Source organism: Anas acuta, chromosome 10 (assembly GCF_963932015.1).
Source record: "Anas acuta chromosome 10, bAnaAcu1.1, whole genome shotgun sequence".
Lineage (NCBI taxonomy): Eukaryota > Metazoa > Chordata > Aves > Anseriformes > Anatidae > Anas > Anas acuta.
In genome coordinates this window covers 17406645-17422139 of record NC_088988.1, presented here as the reverse complement: position 1 = coordinate 17422139, position 15495 = coordinate 17406645, and the positions used below count along the sequence as shown (strand labels likewise).

The 15495-nt window shown below is 41.0% G+C and overlaps 1 protein-coding gene across 2 annotated transcripts in view; it reads left to right on the top strand.

Annotated features, from left to right (window-relative positions):
• The first annotated feature begins 12429 nt into the window (after positions 1-12429).
• The window catches only part of NKD1 (NKD inhibitor of WNT signaling pathway 1), a 109933-nt gene continuing 106867 nt past the window's right edge, over positions 12430-15495 (top strand). The window contains exons 1-3 of one of the 2 annotated variants that reach the window (XM_068693270.1): positions 12430-12731; positions 12874-12906; positions 13107-13267. In XM_068693270.1, coding sequence (XP_068549371.1) covers positions 12707-12731; positions 12874-12906; positions 13107-13267 — 219 coding nt within the window. In that variant the 5' untranslated portion in view covers positions 12430-12706. The remainder of the gene's footprint in view (positions 12732-12873; positions 12907-13106; positions 13268-15495) is intronic. The other variant, XM_068693269.1, reaches the window with a different exon arrangement.

Sequence of the window (15495 nt, the reverse complement as noted above, 5' to 3'; positions counted from 1 at the left end):
TCTCCTTTAGAAATAAGAAGAATGGCTAAGCAGCCCGTTTTATATATTCTGAATTTAAGATTTTTTTTTTGAAGGTCAGATGCTCATCCTAGACTTGAAATCTATGCTGAATACAGGGAAAGAACTCAAGGATATGCAGGCTCCTTTTCTCTAAGTGAGGTTGGATCAGAAAGCTCCACTGTAATGAAATGTGATGGCTTCAGAGGGACTGTACAGTTTTAAAGCCAAAGGAGGAACAGACATACTTAAGATTCCTTTTGTTTTGTTTTCTCTTGTATTTTATATTTTTATAGGATTATGTCTATTATTTATAGTATTGGATTGGGACAGAATTCTTGTTTGAGATTAGTCTGGATGCTGTACATTGTGACTGTTACCTCAGTATTAGCAAACAAAGTATTATTGACTTTTCCATCTCATGTGGGGAAGAAGTCCTGGTATTCTAACAAAGTAACTGTGAACATCGTTAGTATAAAAATACATAAAACAAAGCCAAGTGTTTTAGCTAGCCAAAATGTATAGCATAATCAGAGGCACACTGGAGTATTTAACATGGAAAGGAAACTGGCAAAAATAAGATGCTCTTTCTTTATGCTAAAGCTGGAATAGAGAGACTGAAATACTTCTAAAATCCTCATTTCCTCACTGAAATCACTGGGAAGGTGAACTTAATGAGGTAAATAAAGAGACAGATGAATCAGAATTGGAAAGTATTTCTTTTTCAGATGATACCTTAAACCTTTTAAATGTGATAAAATAATTGATATAATATTTGTTATATCTGGGGCCTGCATTTTCAATCATGATTTTCTGAGTCATCTTTGCCCTTAGGAGATGAAAGGGATGAGTAATGTCATTGAAGACACAAAACCCACTTGTAAATATAATCCCTGTATTCTCTCATGTTTCAAATTGGAGCTGGTCAGAAAATTTATGGTGGAACAGCTTTTCATTGCCAAATGGCAATCCTTATAAATGTTTTGCTTTTGACAATTTTCTATCTATTAAAAATATTGGAGCAGGAAATTGGAGTAGACTTGAAACAGAACTTCTTTGTATTTTTGGAAGGGAACATTTTGACATTATGAAGTTGCTTTTTTTTTTTTTTTTTATCCCTTTATTTAAGAATTAAGAAGATAAGCTGTGCTTTGTGATAGAAAAAGCCTAACAGTCAGAATGATCAGCTTCAACTCAAAAACAGCATTGAAAAAATATGAAAATTTCAAGTTTTTTTATCTTTCAGAATAATTTAAAATATTTGTGGAATTTCCTAAAAAGCAGAAAAATTATTTTCTGTATAGCTCTGATCCCCAACTATAAGCTTAACAAAGCTTGGACCACTGTAGTAGTTTTAAGCTCTTATACCTACTTGAAATATTTGCTTGAAATGAAAGCTGGGGATACTGTCTGCATAGTTTTTATTGTTAAAATGAAGGCTAGGATGGCTGTGATATTTTGTGGTCCTTGCAAATCAGTCTTTCCTGCCAGATTGTACAGAAAAGACCCTTTTGTGTTCTCCTAAAACCAGTGAGAAAGTCTGAAGCGATGACGACTTACCCTCAGTTTAGGGGGATCAGGTTAGGTAACATTTAAAAAACCTGGATGTAGGCAAGTCCGTGGGAGCCAATGGGATGCGCTCACAGGGGAGCTGGCTGATGGCACTGCAAGGCCACTCTCAATTATGTTTGAAACATTATCACTGCTGGGGGAGGTTCCTGAGAACTGGAACAAAGCAAACATCACTTCTCTCTCTAAGGGAGGCAGAAAGGAGGATCTGAGAAGTTACAGGCCAGTTAGCTCCACCTTGGTAACTAGGAGAGCAATAAGGCAAACAATCCTGGAAAACATTTCTGAACATACTAGGGACAGAAGGTGATTGGGAGAAGTCAGCAATGATTTCTGAGAGGGGAAGTCATCCCTGACCAACAGAGTAGTCTTCGACAGTGACCGGTGGATGCTGCAGGGGATATTGTTTGTCTTGCCTTTAGTAAGACTTTTGACGCTTTGTCACATAACATCCTCACTGACAAACTGATCGAGTACAGGCTAGATAAGAGGACTGAGAACTGGTGGAACTGCTGGGCTCAAAGTGTTGTGAACAGCAGCATGAAGTCCCGCTGGAGGCCAGTCCCAGTGGTGAGCCCCAGAGACCAATACAGGAGCCAAACACTGTTTAACATCTTCATTAAGGAGAAGGATGATCCTGTTTAGGTAGTTAATCCAGTTTGACCTAGGGTTTAAAAATGAAACATTTGAACTTCTTATTGATTTGCTAGGGTGCCAAAATTTTGGGTGTACATTGCAACTGTCTAAAAAATAATCTCTAAATAATAAGAAAGTTTTTAGTGAAGAGAGTATACAACTTACAAACAAAAATTTCATTATCTATCTCATTGGTTTGTGCTACAGAAGAAAAAATGTGCAGGACCATAGGGTATTCAACAGTAATCCAACAGTGAGGAAGAGCTGAAGCACATTCTTTTTCTATAGAGATTTATGCTTATTTGTAACATTTTAAGTCCAGTTTCATTAATGACTTCCCATTCTCAGTAGGAAATGCTCAAAACATATGAGGAAACCATCTTATGAAACAAGGTTTTCTTTTAATAGCTTGGATTTTATTGTACAGCTGCAAAAGAGAGCAAATTGTACCTCATGGGGTCTCTTCAAACCAGTACGGAGTCCCAGACCAGTTCAGTGGCTTCGCTGAACTTGATACAGGAATTTTCTTCTTCTCCACTATGGTGACTATATAAATTGAGCTTCTTTAATTGGTCTCAAGCTCTAAAGGTCCACTTTATTTGTTTTGGTAGCTAGTTTAAGAATGGCTATACAGGATACTGGTCTCTAGCAGTGACCAAAAGCAGATGCCTGGGGAAGAATAGAAGAACAGGGTTAACATATTGTGATACTTCCAATCAATTATCTCAGTCTGTAACAAATAGTTATTCAGGGAATTCTTGAGATTGAGATGGCTTCTATGCATTTAGAAACTGTCAGTGAATTTCTTTTACATCAGTTTGCCCAATCTTTCCTGAAGCCTCTGTAAACATGGTGTTCCCATGTTTAGTTGCTTGGGAATAGCAGAGGAATAGAGGTAACGTAGCTCTTCTTTCTTGTATTTTGTCAGATGGACATTGATGGGAATGGTTGACGTAGTCACTGGATGGTGCCATTCCTGTCTGCATAAGAGGACTGCCTAAAGCAACTTCAGACCCTAAGATCAGAGCAGTTAGAAAAGCTTTTATTTGATATAGTGTTTTTTCATGCTGTTAAAATTTTCCATGGCGACATTGTTGCTCCTTGGAGAAACAGAAAATACACCTTAAAATGTTCAACAGCCACAAGTGCACACACGAGTTGGCTTAATGCATACGTAACTTAAACATTGACTGGCTTCTGTATGATGACAAAGCTCTGGTCTTTCAGGCTTATGCTCACCTTTTTCAGCTTAGTAGCAGTTTGTTCCCTTCGATCTCCTAGATATTTTGCAATGCATAGCATGCATGAGTATTATTTTGGAGTTAAAAAAAAAAAAAAAAAAAAAAAAAAGAAAGAAAAGATCTCTCCCCTCAAGATCTGAAAGGATAGGAGCCTTAGGAGCCTTAAGTCTTGCACCACATACAGGGTGTGTATCCAGCTTTAGTTGCCTGTAACATCTTCATTTCATCTAGTTACCCATTCTCCCTTAATAGTTGAGGAAGGGGAATAGCCATTTCATCTGACCTATTTTAAATGTCTATATTAAGATGAGACAAATCATGTCCTAATAGGTACTTTTAGAAAAAGATTCATCTCAACTTAATATAGAGTTATGAAAAAGGTCACATGAACCATGTATTTCTTTCCATTGACTGTAGAGGGAGATGAATTCTACCTAGCTTGTTTTCCTACCTAGGAATTAATTTAGACTTTCTTGAATCTAAATTTGGTTGCATAAACAAGAGTCTGGGCTATTATTACATGAAGGCAGTATTAACCTCACTGATACAGCCCATTGTCCTATAAATGCCCCAAAACACTGGAGGAGTCCCCTAGGGAAAGATTCCCTCACAACATCGCAAGAAGCTCCCACAAGCCCGGGCAGCAAGCAAAGCTGTGAAGGTGTGTAGGGTGTGTGGTTAAAGTGCCAGAGGTCTTTCCCCTACCTGACCTTCTGCTGACAGAACAGAGACAGTGAAAGCCCGCTACGATGCCTCCTGCCCTTGCAGGATGCTGGCAGAAAGGCTGCCTTGTTTAGATGTGGTCTGGCACTAGTTCAAAACCACCATGGCAAAATTACTGAATGCCACGAGAAGAAGTGGGGGCTTGTTAGTTTGATGCAAATCCCAGAATTCCTGTAGCTTCTGTCATGTATTTCATAATACACAATGCGAAAGGACATGGAGTGTGGAGCAGAGCAGCAAAGTGGATCTCCATGGGTTATCTTCATTCAAATCAGTGCAGCCTATCTGAATGCAATGATTATGTCGTTAACACCATAAGAAAGTGTTGCATAGGTACAGTGAAGAGGCCAAGTATACCCCACACCAATTAGATCAATTTGCAGTGTGCTGGATAGATGCAAGGTCCTGCAGCACTGGCAGCTAGTGGTAAACAAAAAAATCAGAGAAGTAAAAATCAAATGTTCAAAGGCCTTACTTGGTCGTCTCCTATCTATCCATCTGTCAGGACTTCAGAAGTTTCCTTTTAAGAGTGAAATTTTTTCTTTTAAGCTCATTTAAGATAGTGTCTTATCTGTATGAGCCTGTCTTACCATTCCATTTTTTGTTAGAAAAGACTAAGTGAATTTTGAAAACAAAAATTGGTTTACACAGAAGAGTCTAGAGAACAGACTTCTCTCTCCTGCACACCTCCACCTTGTAGGTCCATGTCTGACATGAGACCACTGCTGAGTCAACAGCTGTGGTTGTTGCACCAGTGCTGAGCACTGAGCCCAGACCATGCTTTCTGTGCCCCTTGTACGAAGTTGCAGAGAACCTGTAGTTGACAATTAATCTCTTCTATTTCCATCATGTACAATTTACCACCCAGAATGTCCAAAAGCTACAGACAGCTAGAGTCTGCTCTGCGTTGGGCAAAGCAGAAGCTCATGTTCCCAGCTGGAGAATGACTGCTGTCCTCACCTCCGTGGGGCACTGGGACTTGCTGCCTTGCAATATTTGCAACAACACCATTCCTTCGTGTAAACAAAGTATCAGCATGGAAAATCACTACTAACCAAGGATTCAATGTATAAGCAACTTTAAAATAGACCTGAAGGTTTATTTTGTTATATTTTAATGTTCAGAAGGGGGTGTTCTTTCATATTTTAGAGTGACAAAATACAAGTTACTGTTACCAGATTTGTATGGTGATGTGGAGGCCCAGGCATATTTTTCAGAATAAATTCTTCTTCCCCAGCATAATAAGGCTATGAGTGAGTTTGCCAAAACACTTTGGAGTTGTTATAATTCACACAGAGCTTAAAAGACAGTTTTACTAACATTTTTCTCCTTTTCTGATATTTATTACTCTTAATACTTATTACACTGATCTATTTGTAAACACAGCACCAATCCTACTTAATATAGTAACAGAACTTGAACAAACTTTATGCTTATTTAAAAAACAAGCAAAACTATCACAGAAGTGGTGTGCTGAACCAATGCACATTAAACCTAAATATTTCATGTTTCATGAAAGAGTTTTCCAAAGGCTATCATGTTGAAAATCAGGCCTGGGTGTCTGTCAAAAGCTGTAGTTATAAATCTGCTGGTTCCAGAGATGGAACCTAAATATAAAGTATAGGTGCAGATCTTGATTCTTACATTCTCTGTCCAAAGTTCACAGCTGTGTCCATGTGTGACAATATGAGGAAGCGTATAAGACTTTACCAGGCCATGGCTGTAAATAACAGAACTCTGATCAAGCAACTATTTCTCCTTCCTCTAGTCCTCTGTCACTGTAGCTTTGGGTTGTCAAATTCTCAGAAAAGTGGCTATACACAAGCAGTGTCCTCTGTCTGTGTGTAAGGTCTGACTGGCCCTATTTTGTTCTTGTGCCAGTTATTTTTCCAGACCCCTTTCTTGGAAAAGCAGCAGCAAGTTACAAGATGAAAACATGAAAGCAAAAATCCAGCTTCTTGTAGTTTAAAAAATCCCCAAGAACACTCAGCAAGCAGCAGTGGAGCAGAGGAGCTCAGCTGGCTTGTCTGACAGTAGCCATTTGCTCTAATGCAAGACATATTTCTTTTGTCCATGGGCAGAGTATCCTCCAGAATGGAGATGGAAAGTAATAGGGAATTGTATGATTTAATGGTGACCTTCCGTGCCATGCTTTGAACAGATCTATGTTGTCTGTGTTGTCAGCTGTCAGGAGTGGTGCTCTCTTCAGTCATCAAAGCATTTAGCAGAGTTTACAGTCTGCTGTTTACATTACTGGCCAGTACTTTACTCTCCTGAATGCAGTTTAACTATTCCGCCACCCTGTGATGAGTATTCTTTTCATTTGGCGGCAGCAGCAGTCCTCACGAGAAAAGCCTTGGAACATTGTTTTTGGACACAAACATACACAAGTTATTAGAACACAAGATCAAAGGAGGTGTCCCACTGTCTTCCTTTCAATGCTCCCATTGTGTTTGTATGCTGAAGCCTGCTAGAGAGTTAGAACCAGAGAAGGGGGAGGAGGGGGAAACCTTTGTACAAAGGTACTTGTCACTGAGAGAAGCCCATAAAAGATGATGTGAGAAAAGACACCAGGTGGAGTATAAACCACCCTTATTGTTAAGAAATGCAAATAAAAATCCTCTCCTATATTAAAACTTTCTCACTTGTCATTTCTTAGATGCTAAAGGAAAGGTTCTGATTATTGGAGTCATGGCACTACTTTTTACTTTGTTTCTTTCCTTTTTATGTGCAGCACACTGTACATGATGTCGGCTAAAGTTATTTTTCCACTTTCTCTGCATATTGTTATAGTTGTTAGCAAATTTCATTTCAGCAAAAATATCCACTGGAAAAATCCCTCAGAAAAATCACACTGTAAAATAGTTCAAGGATTGCCTTATTTATTTATTTATTTATTTATTTTTATTATTTTTTTTTTAAGGACACCCCCAGGGTTTCAGATTTTGTACATAAACTGCAAGTCCATTTTATTTGAGAAGGAACTGTGTTTTCCTTGGGGAAACTTGACAGAAAAATTCCTGGTAATTCTATACAATCTTTGAATTCTTTCTGGTGACTCTGCAGTCAAATTCCAGGCAAAAGGGGTTTCTAGATCCAACACCCACTAAAATCTACTGAAAGAGTTTCCAAATTATTGGTAAAGCCTCAGTCCAGCTTCATCAACATTAGAAAGAGACCTGATAACAAAAGAGCCTCACTTCTGTTCAGATCTCATCCATTTTTATTTGTTTGTTTGTTTGTTTTTCCGTCTTCCATTTTTCAGATGAGGTAAAGTCTGGATTATTTAATTAGCTGTGCAATGTCCTTTGACAGAAGAGTTGCAGGTCAGAGCAGGTGATGATTAATAGCAACAGGGCATTTCTAGCAGAAAGGTCTTCCAGCTCCCTCAGCACTCGGTGGCTGATGTGGTCTTTCAGAGTAATAGAGAGCGAGAAGAAAGATGGGCATGGCATGAGCCTATATCCCAGTGTCATGGTGGATTCTTCCATTTGAAGATTCAGTTCCATGACTACAATGCAAGGAAGTTATGGTATCTGAAAGGAGCATCTTCATGGAGGTGGTACAAAGGACATCTAGCTGTCTCCTGGTTATTGTGGGAAGCACCTCATCAGCTGAATCAGCACTTGGCACCATGACCCATCGTTCCTTAACCCCAACAGCTCTCACTAACTGGTGGGTTTTCTCAGCTTTGAAGAGAAGTGAAATTAAAGAAAGAAAAAAAATGATGATGGAAACTATATACACTGGAGTACAGAGACGTAGTGTTTTAACAGTTAGAGACTATGAAGTTTGCCAGGGATTTCTCCATCCCATCACCACAGGCTCTCAGAAGAAGCATAGAGACAATCTTGAAGAAAGCCTGGAAAATTTTCTCATGGTATCTGAGCATGTGCAATGATATCTGGCACAATCCTTCCCTCCTTGGCAGGTGATGTAGTGAATGTGCTCATTTGTGATAGACATCTTTCTGCTGCATAGACACTGTTTGAACTTGCTGATCAGTCTTTCTTCCTCCCTAGGGTCAGGGCAGTTGCTGACATCTTGAAAAAAAAAAAAAAAAAAAGAGAGAGAGAGAAAGAAAACCTGCGAAGCGAGTAGGTTTGGAGTTGAAAGGACGCCACAGTGCAGACTCATGCCAAAGCTTTGAGGCAATAAGCCAAGGCTGCAAAGTTGCTAAAGCTAGTAGGTGCTGACATGCCAGATTGCAAAAAAGCCTTAGGCAAAATGCTGAAAGAAGTGCCAAGACCATAGGTACCAAAGACAAAGACCCCAGATCTGAAACTGTCTTCTGACAGGCCTCCCATTTGTGTGTCTTGGGAATGAGCAAACAAAGCACTCATATGGTCACCAAAACTAAACATAGATGTTATTAAAAGGATTGGTTGTATCTGCAAGTCCAGGATTGTGACCCTAAGTGCATCAGCAGGTTAGTAAGTGAAGCAATTACTAAAGAGGTATCATTGCTGTGAGCAGTTCTTTGTTGATGAAATAAAAAGGGAATTAATTGGAAAGTGGTTGAAATGGAGGTTGAGTGTGGTTTATGCCTCTCTTTGTTATTTTGAGAGCATCAGAGATCCAAATTCTGTATCAGCTGGATCCCCCAAATCTTCCAAACTTAGTTATATTTCATATTGCTGCAGACAATGGCACTGAACGCACCAACGTCTTTGAAGCAAAATTTATATATGTTTCCTTTCACAACTAAGCAACCTCTTCTTAAAACATTTCTGCAAGATATAAACATAGATGCATTAATGAAGAGGAGGAGCAGCACCATTTGAACATTACTGCCTCGGTGGGCAAAAGTTTTTGGAGAATTACATACCTTTTTCCCACTTTAAAAAGCACAATGCAACCCTTAATTCTGCTGGATGTCATGACCTGCATGCCACTTCTAGATGGAAGAGAACAGCACGCACCTCAGACCTGGGGAGGCTTCAGCTGGATGGGAACATGGCCGGAGAGGGAAAAAAATGGAAGGAGACAAATGAAGAACTGGAAAGCACTATCCCAACTACTTACCCCATTACTCAGGCAAAGCAGCGTGGTTCTATCATCTGCCATGGGTATTTGCCCTCCTCCCTCTGCTCCTCCTTGTCAGAAGCTGCACGATGGCGTTGCATCACTGCCCTCCCACCCCAGGCTCCATGCAGAACCCCACTTGAGGCTGTTGGTGTGAGAGTCCTGTGTGATCTCTGACTGAATTTACCAGTCTAAGGCCAGGTACGTGGTTAGTGCATAGTGTAGTATTTCTACCCCAGCCTCTGAACAACTCTTGTTAGGATGCTTGCTTTCACGTAGCCTTATACCATGTTTAGTCGTCTTTAGGTGCATGTTCAATCTGAACATTTTCAATGCTGGCTTACTTTAATTACCATACTTTAGGTCACTGTTTATTTTTGCCCTGTGTTCTGTAGCTAATACACAAATATAGAATCCAACTAGACGTGTGGTTTTGTCTGATATCACTGTGTAGATGAGTACTCTAGATGAGTCCCCATTCTTTGTTGGGACATCAAACCAAATTTCAGTGGTACAGAGAGCTCCTCTTAATCTAACAAATGATAAAACCCGTGCTATTGCAAGTATTGTCATTAACTTCACTACACATTTGATATTGAAAATTAATTCCCAGAGTGCTCTTATTCACTTGTTTCTTGGTAAGATACATTTGTTTCCTATCATCAACTAGATTGTATTATAACAAGGTTCAAAAAGGTTTTCCATCCTCTGAAAAAGTAGAGCATAGTCAGCACTAGTGAAAGGGCAATGAATAATACTCTACATCATGGCTTTCAAACTTTAAAAATTCCACTGGGGTCACTGGGTTGAATTAGAGACCCTTTAATCATCAGTACAGTTTTATGAATGGTGTACTTTACTCTGATATTTTACTAGACGTCACTACTTAACACACTTCTGGCTCCATGGAAGGAAAAACAAAAGGCTTTGTGTGCCTCGAAGTCCCTGTAGTTTTGAGGATCATTATAATTCTACTGAGCCAAATCCTGAGGTCTCTTTTTAGTTGTTATACCATGCTAACGCCTCCTGAAATCAACTGGCATTTGTCTGAGCAAAAACATGCTCAGAATCTCAAGATTTGGCCCTTTAAGTGTACCTGAAACTTTCCCATGGGGAGGAACACTAGCCACAGTTGTGATTTCTACTCAGTGTAATGTCTTTGTCTGTGTTATGCCTGTGCCCAAGCACCGACACACTGGATGCCTGGACTGCTACTGAAATTTGGGATTTTTGGGTCGGATTTGCTCTTCCTTGAAAACCTCATTTTTTCAGGATACATTAATGGTTGTAATTGAAAAGGGCTTGCTTTAAACTCTAACAAATGTTGCATATATGAAAGCAAGATGGCACAATAGTGACTGTGTTATAAACGCAAGTCCCTTCGTCTCCACGATGGTGACACAAGCGGACCTCTGTGCTCCTTTGTGAAAGCGACAGCTTCTTCCCCCAGTTGCTGGTTCAGACCTGAACTTGTGACATTTCTAAGGCCAACATGCGTTTCCAACAGCTGGGTGATGGGGGCACCATTTCACAAAAGACATTAATAAATCCTTACTGTTTGGGGGGCACTTCCACAAAGGTGTCCTCTGTTTCTTGTAAACACTGAAGATAAATGATATTGCAAATAAGACATCTGCTGATGAAGTTAAAAAAAAAGATATTTAAAACTCTAGGCTAAGGGTATTACAATTTAAAAATGGATATTACAATTTCAAATGTCTTTTAATATCCATCAGAGAGTTTTTCCAAGTTTTCATAGTCTAGGTGAGGCTTATGCCCCAAGGAGTCTGCTTCATCTAAATCTCTTTCCCTCTTTCTCCTCCCCAAAATCTTCAAAGGAACAAATATGTCACTTTAAATACACAACATAAAAAATGGGCCAAATAAATTATTAAAATACATAAAAAAGAAAGAGATTCAAAAATATGCATGTTATTAGCTATTTGACAAGCAATTGATGTTGTTGCAATGGCTGCATTTCACAACACAAGTGTTTTCTTTGCTAGACAGATAAATAGTTGAAATAATGTGAGAAATGACTTTGCAGCCATCCAAAGAACAATTTGGCATTGAATGGTTCATTTAATGGCTTTCCACTGGCTGCGCTGTGCAGTCATTTCATACCAGACCTTCACCACATCCATGTGCATTGGAATTTCTTCTAAAAATGCGCTCCAAGCCTGACCCTCCTCTCCCCGTCCCAATTCCCTGCAGAAGTGTTACTACATATGCTTTGAATCTTTATTTCAGATGAGCTCCCAAGTCTAACTCCTTCTTCCCTGTGCTTGAAACGTATGGGTTTGAAAGCACAGATGTGGCCTTGAAGTTTTTGGACCAGGCCCATCTGGGTCAATCCCTACACAGTTGGACTAGTAGTTTCTTGAGTAGAATTCTCAGAAGCCTGCATTTTTTTCTCCTTCTGAATCTACTACACACTCTCCTTGTTCCCTTTTATCTCTCCTAGTTCAACTACAAGGATCTCAAGAGAGATGTGATTTTCATAAAGAGAAAAATAATGACCAGCCAGAGGAAGGAAACAAATTTTTAATGACTGTGAGAATTCTCTTTATAAAACAGCGAGTTTCCTTTTAGTTTATTCTATATGTAAGAAATATATCATTCATAAACTGGAGCAGAAGAGGAGACTCTTTTTCAGTCTCATTTACTTGACTGAAAAAAAAAAAAAAAAGAAAAGAAAAGAAAACCTAGTCTTTTGTCCTCATGTTGCAAGTATTTTGAACCACTGAGAAGGGGTTCCAGATCAGCCCCTAAAACCTGCGTTTGGCATTATCAGTGACTGGGTAGGATCCCTTCCGTGACCAAAGACGCCGGTGGAAGGCAGCACGCAGGACCAAGTCAGTAGAAGCCCCGTTCCTGCAGACACGCTGGCTTTCTTCGGAACCGAGATGTTGCTAAGCAGGGTCGCGAAGGCTTCGGGAGCGCACCCGAGCGCGGGGGGTGCCGGCCGGCGGCCGGAGCCCTTCGCACCCCGGGGGCCCGGAGCCGGGGCGCTGCGCGGGGCTGCGCGGGGAGCGGAGCGCCCCGTGCCTGGCTGCAAGTGAAACGAGCCCCGGCTGCTGCTGCTGTTGCTGCTCCTTTTTTTTTTTTTTCTTTCTTTCTTTTTTTTTTTTTTTTTTTTTTGGAGCCTCCAAAAGGCTCGCTCGCCCCTTTCATGTGCCGCCGCGGCCCAATGGGAAGGCGGAGGCTGCCTGCAAGTGGTCTAATCTCAATGAGGTGTCAATCATGTTCCCCGGTGGGTGAAGTAAGGTCTTTTGTAACCGCCTCTGTCTTTGGGAAAGAGAGGAGAGAGGAGGAAGAGCGGAGCGGAGAGGGGACGCCGGACCGGGCTGCAGGAGGGGAGCTGAGATTCGCTCTTGCTTTAGCAGGGAGAAGTGGAGCGCATGGATTTTTAAGCACGCTGGGATTTTATACATCTACAAAAATAACAACAACAACAGAACCTGACCCTACTGAAAGCAGTCAAATGAATCGTAATTGCAGATCAATGCAGAGAAATGGGGAAACTTCACTCGAAACATGGTTAGTTCCTTTCACTTGCTACTTCCTCAGCCCTTTCCCCTTATTCGGATTTTACTTGTGTGTTGTTGCTGTGATTTTATACTGGTGTCTAACGATCTTCCTTTATTATTTCCCCCACACACTTTCCTCTGGATCTGCCTAGCTGCCGTTTGTAAACCCAGAGAAAGTCCGGAAGGTAGGGATGGCTCCTTCCAGCCAGTAACTTTGAACGCCTTTGAATCCCCCGGGCCGAGCGGCTGCCCCCGGCCCCCTGCCCTCTCCCCTCAACTTTCCCCCGCTCCGGTCCCGCTCCGGTCCCCGCTGGCCACGGGGCTGGCCGGGGGCCGGGCGGGTTGTGCGGGCGGCTCAGCGGCGGCATTGTCTCCTCTTTTCTAGGTGATAGTTTTGCGGTGAACGCCTCTCTGGCTCGCAAAGGGCTGGAGGACTGGATGGTGAAGCAGAAATACTCCGGGGGCAGCGGCAGCAGCAGCGGAGGCAGCAGCTCGGGACTCCAAGGCTGCCAGCACCGGGCTGTTTGCAGGCTCTCCAGCGGCAGGGTATGTCAGCTCCCTAGCTGCGCCCCCTCCTTTCTTCTTTCTGAAACAGGGGAAACCAACAGCTCTTTCTCCATCCCTCTCTCCCTCCCTCCCCAGGGCCGGTTGTGCAAAGGAAGGGTTTTCTTTGCCCTAATGCTGCTCCAAGGGGGCTGCCTGTGGGTGGTTTCCATCTGTCCTTTGGTGAAGTTGGGAGCTGCAGAGCAAACTTGGTGCTGGTACAACAGCCGGCAGAGTGAGGGAGGACCTGTCCTCCAGTGTCTGGGCAGCACGATTAGAACAAAACCTTTCGCAAACAGGAACGTACGGAGAACCGCTGGAAAGAGCCCAGCACCCTGCCAGTGTGCGCAGGCTTGTGAACCCTGATTGGTGCACAAGTTTGTCTCTGACATTTTGGCAGAGGAATTCAGGAAAGGAGAAGTCCCCAAAGAGCATGTTGTTATTTGCTCTTTGCTGTTAATGTGGGGCTGACTTTCTCCATAAGAGTTACCGCACATGTCACTTGTTCTGGCTGTTACCACACACTGGCCATTTTTCACCCTTCCTCTTTCCTCCACTTTTCCCACGTAAAGCTGGGCTGGAAGAAATGTTTAAGCTGAGTTATTGTTGTTTTTCTGTTAAATGTTGTGTGTTTAAGCAAAATGGCATGGTGAGAGATAAACAAAGGCGGTTGTTCTCAGATATGTTCAATGTGTTTTAGGGTATGATCCAGAGTTTATTGATCTTTACTGAAAGACTCCCCTTGACATTCATGGGCTTTCATGATCAAGCACTGAAAGCTGCATCAGTGGAAAAGTAACCTGAGAGATGGGGAGATTGGAATCTGTGCTTCTCATCAAGGAATGTGTCTCTGAGAGCACAAACAGAGCAGGGTCACCAAACCTCCACCAGGTTCTTTGCTTTGTTAGCCACCAGCTTTATTCTCAGAAGCCTGATTTCCTTGTCTCTCAGGAAAAAGGAAAAATTAACTTGTAAAGTGGAGAAGAGATGAGACATACTTCACTTTAGGTGGGGTCTTGATTTGCGTGGAAGATGTGTAGAATGGAAAAATGGCGACTCTTTTTAGGTTCCATGAGTACTCTAGGTAAAGGAGGTTAAATTATTTTTGAGTCACTTAAGATAAGGTGAAGGAGTTAGGATATTGACTTAAATGTTGGTAAATGATGAGCATAATCACTTTGCTACGTGTTTATCCTACAGGTATCTTTGGTTTTAGTGATATTATTGTATTTTACTTGGAGACAATGTGTCAAAGGACAGATGTTCACATTAATAATGGTATCTGTATGTGTATGGTACAGATGCAAAGAGTAAAAATGTGCATTTAATTAGCTTTCATTATATCCATTTTTGTAAGTTAAGCTTTTCAGATGCATGTTCTACTGTTTGTGTATATATTTTCCAGGAAAGAAAGTTCAACACACCAAACTAAATATGCGTTTAAAATACAGGAATTAAAGGTCAAAATCACTGACTTCAGCTTTATGAGATGTATTTTCTTCCACAAACTATGTCCGCAGAACATAGTTTGCAGAAGAAAATACTTTTCAAAACAAACAGAACTGTTATCAAGAGTACTTTGCTATTCACAAAACTTCAGTTCCATGAGGTCTGCTCAACTGGAATGTAGAACAGAGTATTTCTCACCTTAATCAAGGTGTCCTCATGATAGGTCAGCAATTAGCAAGCCACTAACTAAAAATTAACTGATGCTTTTTACTACGTTATAAAACTGCAAATAGGTTCAAGTATGTTTAAAAGTTCTGTGCCCATAAGACTTTTTACTGTCATCCTGATAGAGCTGTTTCAGAAGGCTTGCAAATATGGGCAATTTATTGCTTAATATATTTGGTTGCATCTGCACACATATATGGCCTGCTAATTGATTTAGTTGAATTGTCATCCTATCACAGGAACACTATGACAGCTACATTAAAGTTCATTTAAAATATGAACTTTTGGTAATATGGAAGGATGCATTTCTAATCCTACATTGGAAACAGATGTGCCATATGTACAGTCTTTGACAAGGATTATGGAGTCACAGCTCTTGACTCCATAAATGAGACTACACAACTGTTTCTCTTCTAAGATCTCTTTGATCTCTTATATAATTATACCAAGGTTCGAAGTGGATTGTAGCCTAACCTCTTGGTTCTTCATTCACCTCAAGATGTAGAAAGGCTAGTCACTTCTCTTAATGGTCAATGACATGGGATTGTGTGGGATAG